Raw genomic sequence first — 18,027 nt, forward strand, 5'->3', positions numbered from 1 at the left:
CCCACCCACGCTACAGTGTGCTTCCAGGAGCAGCTAATGGAGGTAAAAATAGACTGCAGCCCAAGGTAGATGGCTGAAGGGTGGAGCGTAGCTGGAGGCCTGGGTGCAGAGCAGTGAGGAGCTGTAATGGGTGGTGGCTGGTGCCCCACCCCGGCTCTCTTCTGGAGCCAGCTCCGAGGCCTGGGGGGTAAGTCATGTTCCTCGTTGGGCCCATGAAAGCCTCTGTATTTAGGGTCTGACCAGCCTCCCCACCAGAAGCAGGATGGGAAAAGTGTGATTATAAACCAAGAACATAGAGTGTGGGGTTCCTAATGGACCGTCTCTGAGAAACCCTTCCCAGCACAGATGGGATCTGCTGATATGCTGCCATATGGGTCCACCCTTACTCCGGACTCTGGCTTATACCTGAGTCGCAGCCCGTATTTCATTCTGCTTGGAACTTGAGACATCTGCCTCCTCTGTCCTATTCTTGAGGGCAAGGGCCACGTGCTATTTGCCGTGGAATGCTGTGCAGTGCTTGGTGCTTGGCTGGTGCCCAGTGAATGTGTGGAATGAGCGAGGCTCGATGGGGCTTGCAAAGGGTGTACCATGTGCCTGGCCTTGTTCCATCTCAGAGGTGTTATAAAGAGACAGCACATGGGTACCAAGAGGTCCTGGGCACATCTCACGCTCAAAACGCCGCGCCTCCGCGCTCCCTGTGAGTCTCCCCCTCTGCCCTGCTGCCTCGGTGTTCTGGACTTGGCTCCCGCATGGGGGAGGGGGCCTCTCACGAGTATTGGGGGTTTCCAGGCTTCTTGTCTCATCCTGAACGCCTCTAGGATGCCTTCCTCCTGGCCAGGCCAGGCTGTCATTAGAGAGAGAAGACAAGCAGGGTGGGTGGCTGGAGAGAGATGGTGAGAAAGCTCATCGACTCATTCAGCAAACACGGTCAGGTTGTGTTCTATTCAAAGCACTTTCTGGCCCGGGGAGAAGATGAGATGAGCAAGGAGATGAGATGAACTCAGCTCGCAGTTCAGGGTTAGGGGGCAAGTGTACAGATGACAGCAGTACAATGAGAAAGTAGTCGGGGCCCATGAGAAGGGTGCTGGTAAAAGGGACTAAATTCAGAGGCGAGATCACTTCTAGTTGAGTCAGGATCGGACTGGGTGCACGTGTGTGGTCAAGGGGCGTTTCTGGAGTGTGCGCTCCGGCCCGGGGCTGTGGACCGTCCTGGCACGCTCTTGCAAGATCGACTCTTTTCAGCCGCTGGTAGGAATCCAAGACACTTCTCTCTTTTCTATTACTTTGCTTCAGGAGTACTTACCTTAAATAGTTGTCATGTTCCTTGAGCATGTGTCCAGATGCCAGGCCTATAAATCAATCCTGTTTTCAGTGTGATTTCCAAGAAACTTAATCTTCTTAGGGGACAGATGTGGAGACGGTATCGATTTTCTCCAGAGCGGGGGGGTGGGGGGGGGGGGGGGGGTGGGGGGGGGTCGGGGGTGGGGGGGGGTGTCCGTGTCTTTCAGCCCACCCTTCCCTTTGAGGAGTTAATGATCTGTAAACGAATAATAATGGGAATACTGATGGCTACGTCACCTCCCAGCTGTAAAGTGTGGCATACTTTCCAAAAGTCTTTGATACAATTCTATTTAAAGGCACAGAGGGCTAATGGGGTCCTTGTGATATAAATGCTGCCATTTAAGGGAACTCATTTGCCAGGAATCAAAATCCTTTTATAATGCAGATCAACCCCTCAGGTGTTATTCTGTGCCGATTTTTAAGGGATTGTCTGAAATGCGTGGATCTCTGTGTCATCTGCCCAGGTCTCTTCTCCCTCCCGGGCAGTGATGGCCGTACCTGTGGCCCCCACTTGGATGTTTCCCCAAGTGGGGGCCACATATATGATGATTTTAGGTGGCGCCTGGATGTGTATTTTGCACTTTGAACAGTTAGGTAGGTATTTTAATGTATGGTAGGGAGAAGATAATTTGTACATCTTTCCTGTGATTTCACATGTCATACATGGGATAAGGCTGTGCTGTTAAGAAGCCAGTCAGAAAGAACAATGTTAAGTAAATAATAGTGCAGGGGGCATGTGAGTGGAACACAACCGCAAAGGTGGGATAGGAACAGCCGAGGTTTGGAAACATGGCTGGATCCCAGGGGCCTGCCAAAAGCTTCAGACACCTGGGAGCCCAGGATTTCGGGGATCCTCCCTTAGGAGGGTGGGCTGTGGGTTTCGTCTGTCCCCCAGCAGTTGCCCCTGTCCTCTCTGCTCTTTATTCTGCTGAGGAATTTGCTGACAGACACCTCCCCGGTACCTAGCGCTGAGGAGAGGAGAGGGAGTAGTGGGTGTCCCTGCATCGGCTCAACCCAGAGAAGGGCTGGCCGGCCTGGGGCGGACGCGTGGCAGGGACCCAGCTCCTAAGCGCAGTGGCACCTGCTCTGAGCAGACCCCTCTGGGTGCTCCTTGCAAACTAGCGTGGTCCATGAGCGGAACTCTGCGGGTGTGGAGCCGCTTGGCCTACGGTTCTGACTCACAGGCAGCTAGCTGTGCCTTTCAGTCCTCATTGCTGTCTTGGAGGAGATCACAGCTCCTGGACAGACTGGCTTGGCTTGGCCTAGAACGAAACCTTCAGGGGCTGTTTTTAGTCCCTACCGTAGTGACGAGCGCCTTGCTGGTAGATGCTGTCCCTGCCAGAGTGACTTGACCTCTTGATATGGGGCCCTCAGGCCGACAGACTCTGAGACTGCAGATTGTGTAAACGCTGGCGATGAAGGAGCCCACCGGGGCGCGTTTCATAAGCTCCCCGTGGGGAGGAAGTGGGGGTGGTGTCACTGAGAGGGCAGCTTTCCTGTGCTGGGGGAACCTGAACTCTTTAGAGAACTCGCCCTGAAGATGCTGGGCACATGGGCCCCTCTGGAGGGCTTTTTGGGACAGAAATGGTCTCTCTCACTTGTATTCCCGGTACCTGGCACCTAGTGGAGGTGTGAATGAGTTCATGTTGAGCCCTGACATTTTGTGAGATAAGAACAGCCCCACAAGGGCCCTGGCTGGGTAGCTTAGTTGGTTAGAGCGTCATCCTGATAAGCCAAGGTTGCCGGTTCGATTCCCGGTCAGGGACATACAAAAACCAAGCTATGAGCCCTGGCTGGGTGGCTCAGTTAATTGAAGCATCATCCCATGCACCAAAGAAAGGTTGCACTTGTGTTTCCAGTTGGGGCTCATGCCTGGGTTAGGAGTTCAATTCCTGCTTGAGGAGCCTGCAGGGATGGGTGGGGGGCAGTTGATCAATGTTTCTCTCTCTCAAAATCAGTAAAAACATATCCTCAGATTTACAAAAAAAGCAACCAATGAATGCATAAGTGGAACAACAAATCGATGTTTCTCCCTCCTTTCCTTTCTCTCAAATCAATGAATTAAAAAAAAATTAAAATAAAAGAATAGCCCACAAGGATTAGACAGTTGTGAATTTCCAGATCACTCTAAACCAGGAACATGGGTCTGAGGACAGCAAAGAAAAGATGACAGAAGTTTTTGGTGGTAACTGGATTTAATATCACATCACCTCTACCCTCATGCCAGCCCACACTTCAGAATGAATGTGGCCCAGAGTAGGGGCGCTCAGGGGTGACGCCTTAGTCCCTTTTGGGAAGCCCTTTCAAGATTGGACTCTGAGGTGGGGGTCTCTTAAGGAGTGGGCCTTGCTGAAGGGGCTGGCACAGGGGTCTGGCTCATGCCAGGGTGGGCGAAGGCTTGGCGGGGGCCGTGAATCACCAGGTCTTCGCTCTGGTCCTAGTCCAGTCAGCTCTACTGTTCAGCTCACCGTGTTCCCCACTCTCAGGCCCTCAGACAAGCCCTTGGTTGGCAGGAAATAGGAGGGGAACGGGGTGCAGCGGGAGAGTGCTGGCCGCCTGCACGGAGGGAGAGTTCCCAGGTGTCAGGCTGGGGCCCTGCTCCGAGCTCTGATCTTGCTCCTTGGAGGGGGTGCTGCCCACCTGCCAGTGGACAGCTCCGGCCACTGGCAGTTTCCACTCTGTGACTCGGGAGAATAATGATAGCACCTTCCAGGTGGTGGGACTTCAGTGAGTTAATCCACGGCAGGCACTCAGGACAGTGCCTGGTACTTGGGAAGGCATCAATACGTAACTACTGTCCTTCCCTAAATCGTGGCGCCCATACGAGTTTCCCAATGTCACTGCAACAAATGACCACACAGTTCGTGGCTTAAAACAGCATGTTTATTCACTGACACACGTCTGCAAGGGGCCAGCCGGCCTGCACTCCTTCTGGAGGCGCTGGTGGAGAGAATCCATGTCCGTCCGGGCCTTTTTCAGCGTCTAGGGCAGTGGTTCTCAACCTTCCTAATGCCGCGACCCTTTAATACAGTTCCTCATGTTGTGGTGACCCCCAACCATAAAATTATTTTCGTTGCTACTTCATAACTGTCATTTTGCTACTGTTATGAATCGTCATGTAAATATCTGATATGCAGGATGTATTTTCATTGTTACAAATTGAACATAATTAAAGCATAGTGATGAGTCACAAAAACAATATGTAATTATATATGTGTTTTCCCATGGTCTTAGGCGACCCCTGTGAAAGGGTCATTCAACCCCAAAGGGGTCGCGACCCACAGGTTGAGAACCGCTGGTCTGGAGGCCTCCTGCATTCCCTGGCTGATGGGATGTCTTCGGAGCCAGCAGTGTGGCATCTTCCGGTCTTGCAGTCAGTCTGTCCCTCCCTCCCTGCCCTCTCCTGTGGTCATTGTTTCTCTGGCCCTCTTGCCTGCCTCCTACAGGACTCTTGTGATACCTAAGGGTCCACCGGATAGTCCAGGATAACTCATCTGAAAATCCTTAATCATATCTGCCAAGTCCCTTTGGCCATATGAGATCGCATAGCCACAGGTTTGGGGGGGTGGGGTGTGGGCCTCTTTGGCATGGCATTGTTCTCCTATCACTGGGTCAGATACCATCCAGAGATGGGGTGGGGTGGGGCCGCAGCCTCCAGCTCAGATCTGCTCACGGGCTTGTGAATGGAAGGCCAAGCATCGAGTCTCTCACCTGGGGAAAGCCGGCCGGTCAGCCAGTGTGTGAGCACACCAGGGCCAGGAAGGCAGCTGGGGGGGAAGCCGCGCTTCTCCGCACTTGGGAAATTTCTGGTAGCTTCACATGCTCTCCCAGACTATGCTCAGGGCGTGCTGTTGAGGCCCCGAGAGGGATCTGCTTGAGATTCCAGGTGAGCATCTGATGCTTGAGAACCAGTGAGGACGTTATCCGAGCAGGGGGAGAGCACGGAATTCATTGTTCTGGGCCTGGGGTCAAATTCCATCCCGCCACTTCTTGGCTCTGTGGCCCTGGGTGAGTCCCTTCCCTCTTAAGTCTTGCCCATTTCTGTGTGTGTAATGAGAAAACATAGTACCCACCTCAGGGAGGCACTTGAAGGCCAAATGATGTCAGGTGCCCACATGTTAGGGGTGTCACGTGGCGCTGGGCTCCAGGGAGTGCACAGGCGTGTGATGCAGGTACCGCAGAGCCTACGGAGTCCACGGGCAGGTCACGAGCCAGGGCACCCGTCAGGTCCGGGGGGCAGTGCCGCAGGCTCCAACAAGAGACGCTGCAGGCCAGAGAGACTGCAGCTGTGCCTTCACGGGGAGGTGGGGTTCAGACACGAGAGGAGCCGGGGTGGGAGAAGGCACTGAGGCAGCGGGGGTGGCACCCTCAGAGGCTGGAACACCTCTGGCCTGTTGGGAAGACAGATCCGATGGCTGTGGGGAGATGGAAGGGTAGGGAGAGGCATAGGAGCCACTGAAGGTGTTTAAGTAAATAAGCCGGGGCCCATGTTACCATTTATATTTACTTGTTTTGTGTGTTTTTTTAACGTCTTTTTCTCCCACTGGATTATAAGCCACATGAGAGTAGGGACGACTGTGTGTTTGTTTCCTGTTCTATCTATGGGGTCTGTGAGCATTCAGTAAATATTTGTTGAGTGAATAACTTAACTGAATCCCCAGATAATTACGTTTTGCTGTATGGACTTAAGTCCTTGACAAACATCAGGTGGAAGGTGGCGTACTCAGAAGATTGATCCGTGCTGGTGTGTGGAGTGGCGGGAGGAGGGAGGGGCAGGGGTCAGTTAGAAGAGGCGGCCTGCAGAGTGGGATGCTGAGGGCCTCGACCACAGTAGAGGGGACAGTGAAACCGAAGGGAAGAGTCTTGGTAAGAGATTAGCAGGATGGGCATTCAAAGCTAAATGAGGCGTGATCTCCACCACAGGGGAGAGATGGAGCGGGGAGGAGGTCAGTGCCCTACAGAATGAGGCCCTCAGGAAATGACAGGAGGGGGTGCAAGGTTAAGATTGAGGGCCCCACAGCTAGTTACCCCTTTCTTTTCTTTATTATTATATTAAATTTTTTAATCCTCACCCAATGATTTGCTTTCATTGATAGAGAGAGAGGGGGGAGGAAGGGAGAGAGAGAGAAGTAGAGAAACGATGATCGTTTGCCTCTCATACCCATCCTACCGACGGGGGGGGGGGGGGGGGGGGGGGTAAGGAGCTGAAGGGGGAGGATGCTCCAACCAACCGAGCCACCCTGCCAGGGCCACAGCTAGCATCTTTTGTTGCGAATTTGAACGCCTGGGGACAGGAAGATAAAGTCAGAGGTGCAGCCAGAAGGCCACGCAGCTGGGGTTCCCATGGCCACTTTCATCCCATTCTCTCCACCCCTCCTCAGTCTATAGATCACTTCCTCTGGGAGCCTCCCATGCCCCTTCTGTGCCCTTCCACGTGGCATGCCCTGCCTCAGCCGTGGTTCTGATTTCCCTTCTTAACTACGTCCCCCCATTAAACTGCCCCCACACACATGAGGCCAGGTCCTTTGTGGTCTTGCTCACTATTATGAGGTTGAATAGGTGGATGGATGGATGGGTATCAAATAAGGAAATGTGGAAAAGGATGAGAGAGAAACAAAGCCAGAAGCTAGCGTAGGAACCCTAGCCAGCTTGGCTCAGTGGAAAGAGCATCAGCCTGCGGACCAAAGGGTCCCGGGTTTGATTCCAGTCAAGGCACTTACCTTGGTTGCAGGCTCCTCCCCAGCCCGTGCAGGAGGCAACCAATTATGTGTTTCTCTCACATCGATATTCGTTATTTCTCTCTGTCTTTCCCTCTCTCTTCTCCTCTCCCTAAAAAAAAAAAAAAAAAAAAATCAATGGAAAAATATCCTCAGGCAAGGATTAACAAAGCAAAACAAAAAAGAAGCTAGTGCAGGAATAGGGTGTTTTTCCCTTTATATTTTTGTAGTTGCCATATTCTCTAATAGGTGTGTTTGGCATTTACCCCATCAAAAGTGTTAGTGAAAGAGGAGATAAAAGGAAGAAGACAGACCACTCAGGATTCTGGTTTGCTGTCATACAGGTGGAAGCAGGGAAAGGCCTGGAGATGAGGAAGCTGGTCCTCTCAGGGTTCCTGGCCAGCGAGGAGATCTACATCAACCAGCTGGAGGCCCTGTTGCTGGTGAGTACATTCTCTGCGCCTCCTGGAATGTCCCCCCCGTTGGACAGTGTCATGCTCCTAAACTGCTGTTGGAGTCGGAAGGAAAGAGGACCTGAACTAGCAGTGGGTCATTGCCAGCAAGGGCCTGTGCCTCGCAGCCCCCACCCTCCATTACCTGCCCAGGGGGAGGCGGGAGCAGAGGCACCGCGAGGTTGGGGGTGGCAAAGGCCCCATCACCCATGACCATGGCGCAGGCGGTACTAATGGATCTGTCGAGGGCGGGGTCTGCCACCACTTCCACACTGGACCCTGGGAGTTCTCCATCCGCCAACACGTTGAGGCCTTTTTGTCAGTGCTGGTCCCGGTCCTCCCTCCTTCCTGCAAGAGTGAACCGTTTGCACCCAAGGCTCTGGGGCAGGAATGTGAGGTGGGGGGCTCCCTGCTGTTTGGAGAGGCTTTAGACCAACCCCGGCCCTTGGTGAAGGTGCCTGGTTTCCTCTCCAAGCCGGAGGCATCGTTGTGAGAATTCTATGAAAATGCTTTACTGATTTGAAATAGTGGGTGAAGCCAGAATACCGTGAAAATGTTTTCCAAAGGGAAAAGGACTACTCAGGTGTAAGGTGTTTCTACCTTTGAAGAAAGCGCTTATTCGATGCACCTGAATTTGAACGTGAAGGGATTGTGGCACCTGAAGTTCTAGGTCCGTAGACACTCATTCTTACAGGAATTGTTAGATGCCCATGTTTGTACTTTTAAGATGTTGTCACCCAGTGTTCCAGGGGACGTGGCATCTATTGGCCAAGGGATAACGGTTGAAATGTGCAGACACTTTGTAACACACCGGACTGAGTGTGTGGTCATCCCACCGGGAGTTTATTGGAAGGCACAGTCATGCTTCCAAGAGAGGGACAGTACGGCAGATCAATGACGACTCTGGTCTGGGGCGGGACTAGGGCAAGACTCGACTCTGCCATTAATGACAGGCTTATTGCACTGTTTTACAAACTGGGCGTCTTGACCATGAATGGGTTGAACCAGCATTTAAATGCAAATGAGAAAGAAAGTACCAGCATGTGTCACATAATAAGTACCGTATCATGAAACTGGTGGTGTGTTGTACATATGTGTGTGTATATATGTACAGTATATACTGGTCCATATTATTCTTTACATGTGTTGTAGGGTTTGAAAACCACTGGCTTTGGGCAAGCCATGCATAACCTCCTGCAGCCTCAGTTTCCCCATATGAGGATGAGAGTAATACCATTACCATCTCTCTCCTCCGTGGGGGTGAGAGGACCAGGTGATCCTTTTTGGGACCTGGTACAGTGCCAGGTGCTTAGGCACTCAAATACACGGTGTCCCCCCAAAATGTATACACAACGTCCAATGATTATAAAGTCAGTGTTTGTTAACACAGAGCTCATTTTCAAAATTTAAAAGAAGCTACAGAAATGAATAATTTTTTGTGTCAATGCCTGTTTTCAAACTGATGACCATTCTGGTCCAGGCACTGCTGATAATACGAAGCAGTGAAATCCCAAACCAAAAATCATTGTGTTAGGTGTTCGAGCACCCTCAATTCGTCGACTGTTGCCAGTTTTGTACCATGAACTTTATCTTTTTTGTATCCCCATAAAAAAAGGGGGGGCCCTAGCTGGTTTGGCTCAGTGGATAGAGGTGTGTTTGGCCTGTGGACTGAAGGGTCCCGGGTTCGATTCCAGTCAAGGGCACATGCCTGGGTTGCAGGCTTGATCCCCAGTTGGGGGACTGCAGGAGGCAGCCAATCAATGATTCTCTCTCATCACTGATGTTTCTATCTCTCTTTCCCTCTCCCTTCCTCTCTGAAATCAATAAAGATATTTAAATATATGTATAAGTATTTTAGGATAAATTTTCTTTGTTTAAAACTTAATCTGGCTTCACCCATTATTTCAAATCAGTTAAACCTGGAAAGGAATGAAAATTAACTGAGTTGTCATTTGTTAATGTGTGCGTACATCTTGTTTGGACACACTGTATTATCCGAAGGAGGGAGAACAGGCAGGTGACCAGCCAGATACATGTGAAATGCACTTTACAAACTATGAATAACGGCACCAAAATTCGGGGGCGTGGTTGTCATAACTAACAGGATACGTATTTGGAAGGACCCCAGTTTTCATTGGACCCCAGTTTATAAAAAGGAAGAGGGGTCGGGCTCTCCATCCCCACTGGACCCCTTACTAGCTCTAGGCCTTCTGCAGATTACTGAATGTTTACGCCTCGGTCTCTCCGTCTGCAAGCTGGGTATACTAATATAACAGGTAGGTGCCTGTTATAATGTTGATGAGATGCCTAGAGACTTAACTCTTGTTTATGTCAATTAGCCGATGGTAAAATTAGTTCTGCTTAAAGCCACAGAACCTATTAAAGGCATTGAGGACTTAACTCTCCACTTGTGGGTCGCGACCCCTTTGGTGGTCGAACGACCCTTTCACGGGGGTCGCCTAAGACCATCCTGCATATCAGATATTTACATTATGATTCATAACAGTAGCAACATGACAGTGATGAAGTAGCAACGAAAATAATGTTATGGTTGGGCCACAACATGAGGAGCTGGATTTAAAGGGCCAGAAGGTTGAGAACCACTGACTTAACTGTTCAAGGGGTTGCTGTGAGGATTCTATGAGTTTGTAGGGGAAGCTCTTGGGAAAGAGCCCAAGTATTAGCTGACACTCTTATTTCTCCAGTGCTGGGAGAGAGTGCAGGTTAGGGCCTGTTTGTCTCTGTCAACACAGCCTTTCCCTGAGGGGAGGGGAGGCCCGAGTTCTCGTTTCTTATCTGTCATTGGGCCTGACTTGAGTTTCCGTTTGTTGGCAAAGATAACAACAGATTTAGGGGCCAAGGCACTCCCCTCCCTGCCTCGCCTTCCTTACAGCTCCTGCCCCAAAGGCAAAAACTGAGGCTGAGACCCCTCCTCTCCCCCCAGTTTGCTCATCCTGGGCCCCTGGTTGGTTCTTTCTTGAGCCGAGGCCAGGGAGGGCGGGATCAGCTAGGAGGCCTGTGGGAGGCTGGAGAGCTCCAGGAAGAGGGGGCAGGACCCTCCCCAGCCACAGCCTCAGATGATATGCCTCCCAAATAAGGACTCGGCCCTCTTCCCCTCCTCCTTGAACTGGGAGCCCTCCCCTCCCAGCTACCTGGTAGCTAAGCCCTTTGCTTTTGGGGGTGAGCTGACAAAGGGGCTCAGAGGAGAAGAAAATCTGTCCTCTCTGAGCTCCCTCCTCCCCCCACACCCAGATCTTCTCATCACCCCACCCCCATCCCCACAGCTCTTGGGGTGTGATTGTTCTCAGCTTAACGCTTCCTGATATGCCAGCTGTGAGGTGTGTGTACCTAAGTCTATGTACACACACAGGGACACCCCACAGGAGCCTCTGTTCCTGCCCCCTGGGTTGCTGGCTGGTCATCTGGACCCTCCAGGTTCCCCGGGGGGCTCAGATTACAAGTGGAGTGGGCCTGAGAGCCTGGGCTGAGGTTGGGGGTGAGGGGGTGGAGGAAGGGAGACAAACCAAACTCATGTCATTCTGCATCTCCCTTCTTCTTCTCCTTCTCCTCCTTCCTCCTCCTCCTTCTCCTCCTTCCTCCTCCTCCCTCTTCCCCCCTTTCCCTCCTCCTTCCTCCCTCCTCCTCCTTCTTCCTCCCTCCTCCCTCCTCCCACTCTCTCCCCTGAGTAACGATCTGGGTTCTGCATCTGGCTGCACCCTCACCTACAGCATCCCCCACCCCAGGCCACAGCTGGCCCTCCTCCCTTAGACTGTCATTCTGGCAGTGGCTCTGTCGTTCCCAGGCCCGTGGGCTCAGGTTCCTTATCTGTGAACTAGGTTACTGATGCCCAACTGCCTGGGCCCCAGGGAGCAGGAGGCTGAGGTGAGGGTTGGTAAGCAGGCCTTGCCGGCAGCCTGCAGGCCTCCTGGGATAGGAGGTGCAGGAAGTGGGCCGACTTCTTTCCCCTGTTTCGAAAGGCAGGTGACTGGAGGACAGGGCAGACAAATGGCAGTGCGAACCCCACGGGGAGTTTGAACCGCCCGGCCTGTCTTCCCGAGAAGCCGCTCATGGGCAATCGAGAGCCAGGGCTGGCTCTGAGGCCCCTCGGGGATCCTCCCGACGATTCCCTTTCTCCCCTGACAGCGTAGAGAGCCCCTGCCCCAGTCCCCTGCAGCAGGATTGCTAGCGGGGTAACTGGCAGGCGAGCTCTCTGGCACAGGAGCAGTGTTGGGTGGCCTGGGCCTGTCGCCCGAACCACTGAGACCTGTATTTGGGGATGCACCAGATGAACATGACTGCTGCCCTCGCCAGTTTGGCTCAGTGGATAGAGCGTTGGTCCGAGGACTGAAGGGTCCCGGGTTCGAGTCCAGTCAAGGGCATGTACCTAGGTTGTAGGCTTCATCTGGTCCCTCTCACATTGATGTTTCTCTCTCTCTCTCTCTCTCTCTCTCTCTCTCTCTCTCTCTCTCTCCCTTCTTCCTCTCACTCTAAAAATCAGGGGGAAAATATCCCCAGAGAGGATTAAAAAATATAATAATAATAACTGCCTTCAAGGGTCTCCGGCCAGCCAGGAACACACACCCAGTGCTTCCCCCCTCCCCCCACCCCGAAATGGAATCAGGGCTAAGACCAAAGGTCCCCAGCCTTGTCCTGAGAGCCATCTATCTAATGCCCGTGCAGGCCTGTCCGTGTGACCGCTGCTGGTGAGCGCCCATTTCTTCCCCTTTTGTAGACGGAGTGGGAAGTTTAGGAGGAAGCAAGGCAGTTGTGTCTTGTCCCTGCGTGGGTGGCACATGAGTGCTTCCCCAGCAGCTTCTGAGAAGTCCTGACTCCTGCGTCTTCCCAGGACGGTTCTCTCCCTATTCCTCCATTCCCTCCTCGGTGGAGGTGGAGGTGACCATGGCAGGGACAGGGATGAGTGGTTCGGGGGCTCTGTGGTGACTTGGACCCTCCACTGGCCCCTGGGCAGAGGGAATAAGGATAAATTACGACAGTGACCCTGCGAGCCCACTCTATCCTTCGTGGAGGGCTGGGAGCCATGAAGCTGAGGGTGGCCACAGCTTCATGGGGGGGTTGGGAGACCAGTATTCCTTTTTTCCTGGCTCCTGGTTCCTTCTGTCTCCTTGTCCAGCATGCTTACCCAGGCCTCACCCCTCCACCTACTCAGATCTTCCCAACCTTCAAGGCCTGTTCCTGTCACCTCCTCCGGGAAGCCCTCCGAGTTGCACCAGCACAGCCTTGAGACCAAGTTGGTTGGTGTTTACAGTCCAAGTCATGGAATGCCTATCTTGCTTTTGTCCACTAAGATATTTCATTTGTGTTGGTCCAGCTTACCCAAATAGAGTATTCTCTAGAGCAAGGATCGTGAGTCATAAAAATAATCTCCTGGAAGGAAAATTGGACCCCATCACTCCCCTGCTTAAACCCCTCCAGGGAAAGCCAGATCACTGCTTGGGCTTAAAAGCCGCATTCCTTCCCTGCATGATCTGGCCACGGCCCTCCCCCTCCCCGCCAGCCCCACTCTGGGTCCCTCTTCTCCCCCTGCCCACTGCGCACAGGCTCGCTGGCTTTATTCCAGCTCCTCTCTCACAAGCCTGTTCCTGCCTTGGGACTGGGCGTTGAGGCAGTCCGCCTAGAATACGGTCCCCTTTGCCCTTGCTTCACATCAGGTGAATGTCCCCTTCAGCACGTGCCTCAGGACCTCCCCTTCCTACTTCCCCCAGTGCGTGTATGTGTGATTATGTGTTTGGTAATTTCCTATGTCTTGTCTGTCCCCCCTACTAGATGGGAGGCTCCATGGGGCCAGGGATTTGTGAATCATGGGACACACCCCTTCAAACTCCCCACCCCAGTCTCGTCTCACATTGTTAGGCACTTGGTACATTATTTGTGGGGTGAGTAGTAATTGTAGCAGCTAACTTTTGATTGCCTTCTATATGTACCAGGTACATACTCAATATTTTATATAAATAACTAGAGGCCCGGTGCATGAAATTCATGCACTGGGGGGTGGGGTGTCCCTCAGCCCAGCCTGCACCTTCTCCAATCTGGGCCCCCTCGGGGGATGTTCGACTAAACCGGCAGTTGGACATCCCTCTCACAATCCAGGACTGCTGGCTCCCAACCGCTTGCCTGCCTGATCACCCCTTAACCACTCCTCTGCCAGCCCGATCGCCCCCAGCTGCCTTCCCCTGCTGGCCCGGTTGCTCACAACTGCCTTCCCCTGCAGGCCTGGTCACTCCCAACTGCCCTCCCCTGCTGGCCTGATCACCCACAACTGCCCTCCCCTGCCGGCCATGTTGTGGCTATGGGCACCGCCATCTTTGAGGGCGTGGCAATCAATTAGCATATTCCCGCCTTATTGGCTGTGGGCGCCGCCATCTTTGAGGGTGGGGCAGTCAATTAGCATATTCCCTCTTTATTAGATAGGATGGCTTTTAATCTTCCCATCAGAGTTCTTGAGAAGGTAATATTATCCCAGTTTTACAAACGAGGGTGCTAAGGCCCAGAGAAGTGACTTGCCAACAGCTATTAAGTGGTAAAGTCGGGACTCAAACCCACACTGCCTGGCCTGTACCACACATGGGGAACCCCACCGACTTCCCTAGCAAGGAGCTGGACATGAAGGGTTTGTCGGTTTCAGCGCTGAGAGGGTCAGAAGGAGGGCTTCTGCTTTTTCTTGCCTTTTTCATCACGTCTGGACTTTTTTAGAGCTGAGAGGATGAGGGAGCCAGAAGCTGGAGAACTGTCTGGGTGTTGGAGTAGATGGAACTTCCTCTTGTGGACAAACTTGGGTTCTGCCACCACCAGATGGGAGGGTGGAATGAAGCTGGGCTGGAGTCTGGCTGCTGTGGCCAGCTCAGCTGGTGGTCACCTCTTAAAGACCATCTCTTAGGTCTCCCTCGGTGTGGGTGTTCCCTCCAGCCCAGCACTGAGTCGCCCATTTCTTGCCAGAAGGCTTCTCTTGTTGAGAAGCTCACACCTAACCCTGTGACACAGTGGGGGATAGCTCCAGTGAGTCCACACCTGCCCCGTAACTTCTTGCTGTTCCTGGGTCTCCAGAGCGACCCAGACTAAGTCAAGGGCCTCTTTGCACACATCAGCATGTCTGCTCTGGCTTCTCTCTTCCAGGGAAACGTGCCCGCCTCTCCCATGCCTTCTCTTTGTGGCAGGTTCTCAGACGCTATCTCCTGGAGGGCCTTTGGGCTGAAGGAAGGTCAACCAAAGAGGAGCTCTTTATCCTTCAGGATCAATTGTTTGGTTTCAGCTTGAATTTTAAGTGTTTTTTAAGACTATGTTTGTACTAGGGGCCCAGTGCATGAATTTGTGCACAGGTGAGGTCCGGCTGGCCCACCCCGATGGGGGCCGATTGGGGCTGAGCCTGTGGTGGGGGAGAGGTAGAGGGGAGGAGGGGGTGCGGGAGGTTGACCAGCCGGCCCTGCCCCCAGTCGTGGGGGGGGGGGCAATCGGGGGCAGGGCCAGCCAGGGGGAGGGGCCGTGGGCGGTTAGCCGGCTGGCCCCGCCCCTGGTTGGGCTGGTTGGCAGGCTGCAGTGGGCATCATAGCGACTGGTCATTCCGGTCATTCCGGCGTTCTGGATGCTGGCTTTTTATATATATAGATTGATTTCAGAGAGGAAGGGAGAGGAAGAGAGACAGATAGAAACATCAATAATGAGAGAGAATCATTGATTGGCTGCCTCCTGCATGCCCCACACCAGGGATCGAGCTTGCAACCTGGGCATATGTCCTGACCGGGAATCAAACTGTGACCTCCTGGTTCACAGGTCAATGCTCAACCACTGAGCCACGCTGGCCAGGCTATAAATTTTAATACCTTTTTATCCTAATTATAATATGAACGCTTACTCATTGAAGGTGATTTAGGAAATATAGGAAATCATACGGAAGGACATGCACACAAGCCCCGTTATCCCACAGCGCTCCTGTTGGGCATGAAGATGATGGGTGGCTTCAGCTCCCCGCCGGTGCCGGGGGCGGCCCCGAATTGTTGCCTGTCATCTCACCCTCTCCACCTTCAGGCCGTGGAGCATCTTGGTGTGGGCAGCAGAGAGGACAGATAGGTTTCATCTTACATGTCAACCTGGGCATTGAGAAAGCGTCTGAGACTACAGCCAGGCTCAGTGAGAAAGACCATTGTGACCACTCAGTGTCTCCACAGGTACAGGGAGCGGGACGGTGGCCTGTGTGCCACCTGTTCGCTGTCTCTAGACTCAGTGATGGGAGCTTGAAATATCAGTACAGCCGAGACTGGTCCTGGGTCTCTTCAAGACTCTACTCCCAAGTCCTAGGATCATGTTTTCTTTCTCGGTCCCTTCCACTGAAGTGCGACAAGAGCTTATGACTGAGCAGAAGGCCATTGTGGAAAGAAGACGTGGATCCTATGAAACCGAAGAGCAAGCCTAATACAGGCTGGAGGCGGGGGGCTCTTGAGGGCATGAGGGGTGGAGGCAATGTGTCCTGGTGTCCCCCTTGGGCCTGGCAGGGCTGCTGGGCCAGGCAGGCTCTGGCTGTCAGGGTCTCTCTCCTTGCAGTTGCACATGCTGCGGCCTGTGACAGCAGCTACATCCCACGAACCACACTCAGGTGCCCTGCCCTCCGTGGCCTTTTCTAGGCCAGCGGACGCCAACTGGTGGTCCACGGACCACTGGTGGTCCATGAGGTCCGAAAGGTTGGCGACCGCTGGTCTAGGCAGAACTTGGACATAATGGGGGGGCGGGGGTGGGGGGGAATGGGTCCCCTGGGCCTGCTGACACTCTGGTTTATCTGCCGCTCTTTTTCCCTCCTCTCTCCCAGCCCATGAAGCCCCTGAAGGCCACAGCCACCACCTCGCAGCCTGTGCTCACCATCCAGCAGATCGAGACCATCTTCTACAAGATCCAGGACATCTACGAGATCCACAAGGAGTTCTACGACAACCTCTGCCCCAAGGTGCAGCAGTGGGACAGCCAGGTCACCATGGGCCACCTCTTCCAGAAGCTGGTGAGTGTCCCGTGGACAGAGGGTCCTTCCCCAGGGCCTCGGTGGAGCTGCTGGTGTGAGTGCGGGCCCGTCAGCCCCGCCCTCCTGGTCTCCTTGAAGCTTCCCGAGTCCTGGAGGGAAGCCTGGGCTTCATGGGGAACCCTGGTGGGCCTGGTGCCTTGACTCCCGGCCTCCCCCCCGTGAAGTCTAGAATGTTCTAGGGATGCTGGAGACGGGCCGTGTGCATCCGTGCTCCTGGCAGAGACTGTTTCTCTCCCCTGCTGAGGTTCAGGTCTGCTATCCCTCAGCTGACAAAGGGGCACGTGCCTGGTGGATGGGCAGGGACTGCTCACCTGAGACCTCCTGCACTTGCCGCCCTTCAGCGCCTGCTCTGAGAACCCTGGAAAGCAATGAGAGCCCAGCCCGCCCAGCGTCGCAGGGGCGGGAAGAGGCTGAGAGGGTAGCATTAGTGTCGGGAAAGGCTGGCCGAGGCCTTCTAGTTCCCAGAGCGTCTGCAACACCTTCTGTCCTCGCTCTGTGTCTGTGTCTGCCTGTGTCCCCTGGAGGACCCTCAGGTCGGAACCACGGGTCCCCCACCTGGCTCTCTCCTGGGTTCATCCCCCATAACTTCTGCCAGCCCAGCGGGAAGGAAGGGAGTCAGTGGCTGTTGTTCTCAGGTGTGAATGGCGGTGGGTGGAAAGCAGCGCCTCTCTTCCGCCCCCACCCCCACCCCCGTGATGGTGGGACTGATTGAGTGGACAGGCCTCTTTCTTACACTGGAGAAAACACTTACTTGACTACTCCCAGGGATTTAAGCTCAGCATGTTCAAAACTGAACTCCTTGTCTCTGAAGTTCTTTGCTGTTCTTCCTGCCTCGTCTCGGTGGGTGCTGCCACCATCCCATCCTCCATCCACCCGTGACTCCCTTAGACTCCCCACTTGGCACTTGCCCTCCCCCCGCCTCCTCCTCCCTCACTCTTACACAGTCCTCTTCTTTTTTATTTTTAAATCTTTATTGTTGAAAGTATTACATATGTCCTCTTTTTCCCCCATCAACCCCCTCCAGCCCACCCCCACCCCCCACCCTCCTACCCCACTGTGAGTCCATGGGTTACGCATAAACGTATACAAGGTCTTTGGTTGATTACCACCCACCCACCCACCCACCTTCCCCCGCCTTCCCTCCGAGATTCCGCACTCTGTTCCATGCTCCCATGTCTCTGGATCCACTCTGTTCATCAGTTTATTTTGTTACTTAGATTCCACATATGAGTACGATCATGTGATACTTGTCTTTCTCTGACTGACTTATTTCACGTAGCGTGATACTCTCCCTCCATGCTGTCTCAAAGGGTAAGAGAGTCTTCTTTTTTACTGCTGCATAGTATTCCATGGTGTAAATGTACCACAGCTTTTTTATCCACTCATCTACGGATGGGCACTTGGGCTGTTTCCAGATCTTAGCTATTGTAAATTATGCTGCTATGAACATAGGGGTGCATATATTATTTTTCATTGGTGTTTCAGGTTTCTTAGG

At 53.4% G+C, this 18,027-nt stretch overlaps 1 protein-coding gene across 8 annotated transcripts in view; it reads left to right on the forward strand.

Annotated features, from left to right (window-relative positions):
- ABR (ABR activator of RhoGEF and GTPase) overlaps positions 1–18,027 on the forward strand; it is a 185,315-nt gene that overhangs the window by 102,049 nt on the left and 65,239 nt on the right. For all 8 annotated transcript variants that reach the window (XM_036340902.1, XM_036340901.1, XM_036340900.1 and 5 more), the window contains 2 exons: positions 7,403–7,501; positions 16,326–16,511. In XM_036340902.1, the coding sequence (XP_036196795.1) occupies positions 7,403–7,501; positions 16,326–16,511 (285 nt within the window). The remainder of the gene's footprint in view (positions 1–7,402; positions 7,502–16,325; positions 16,512–18,027) is intronic.

This window comes from Myotis myotis, unplaced genomic scaffold, assembly GCF_014108235.1.
Source record: "Myotis myotis isolate mMyoMyo1 unplaced genomic scaffold, mMyoMyo1.p scaffold_m19_p_17, whole genome shotgun sequence".
NCBI classification, from domain to species: Eukaryota; Metazoa; Chordata; class Mammalia; order Chiroptera; family Vespertilionidae; genus Myotis; species Myotis myotis.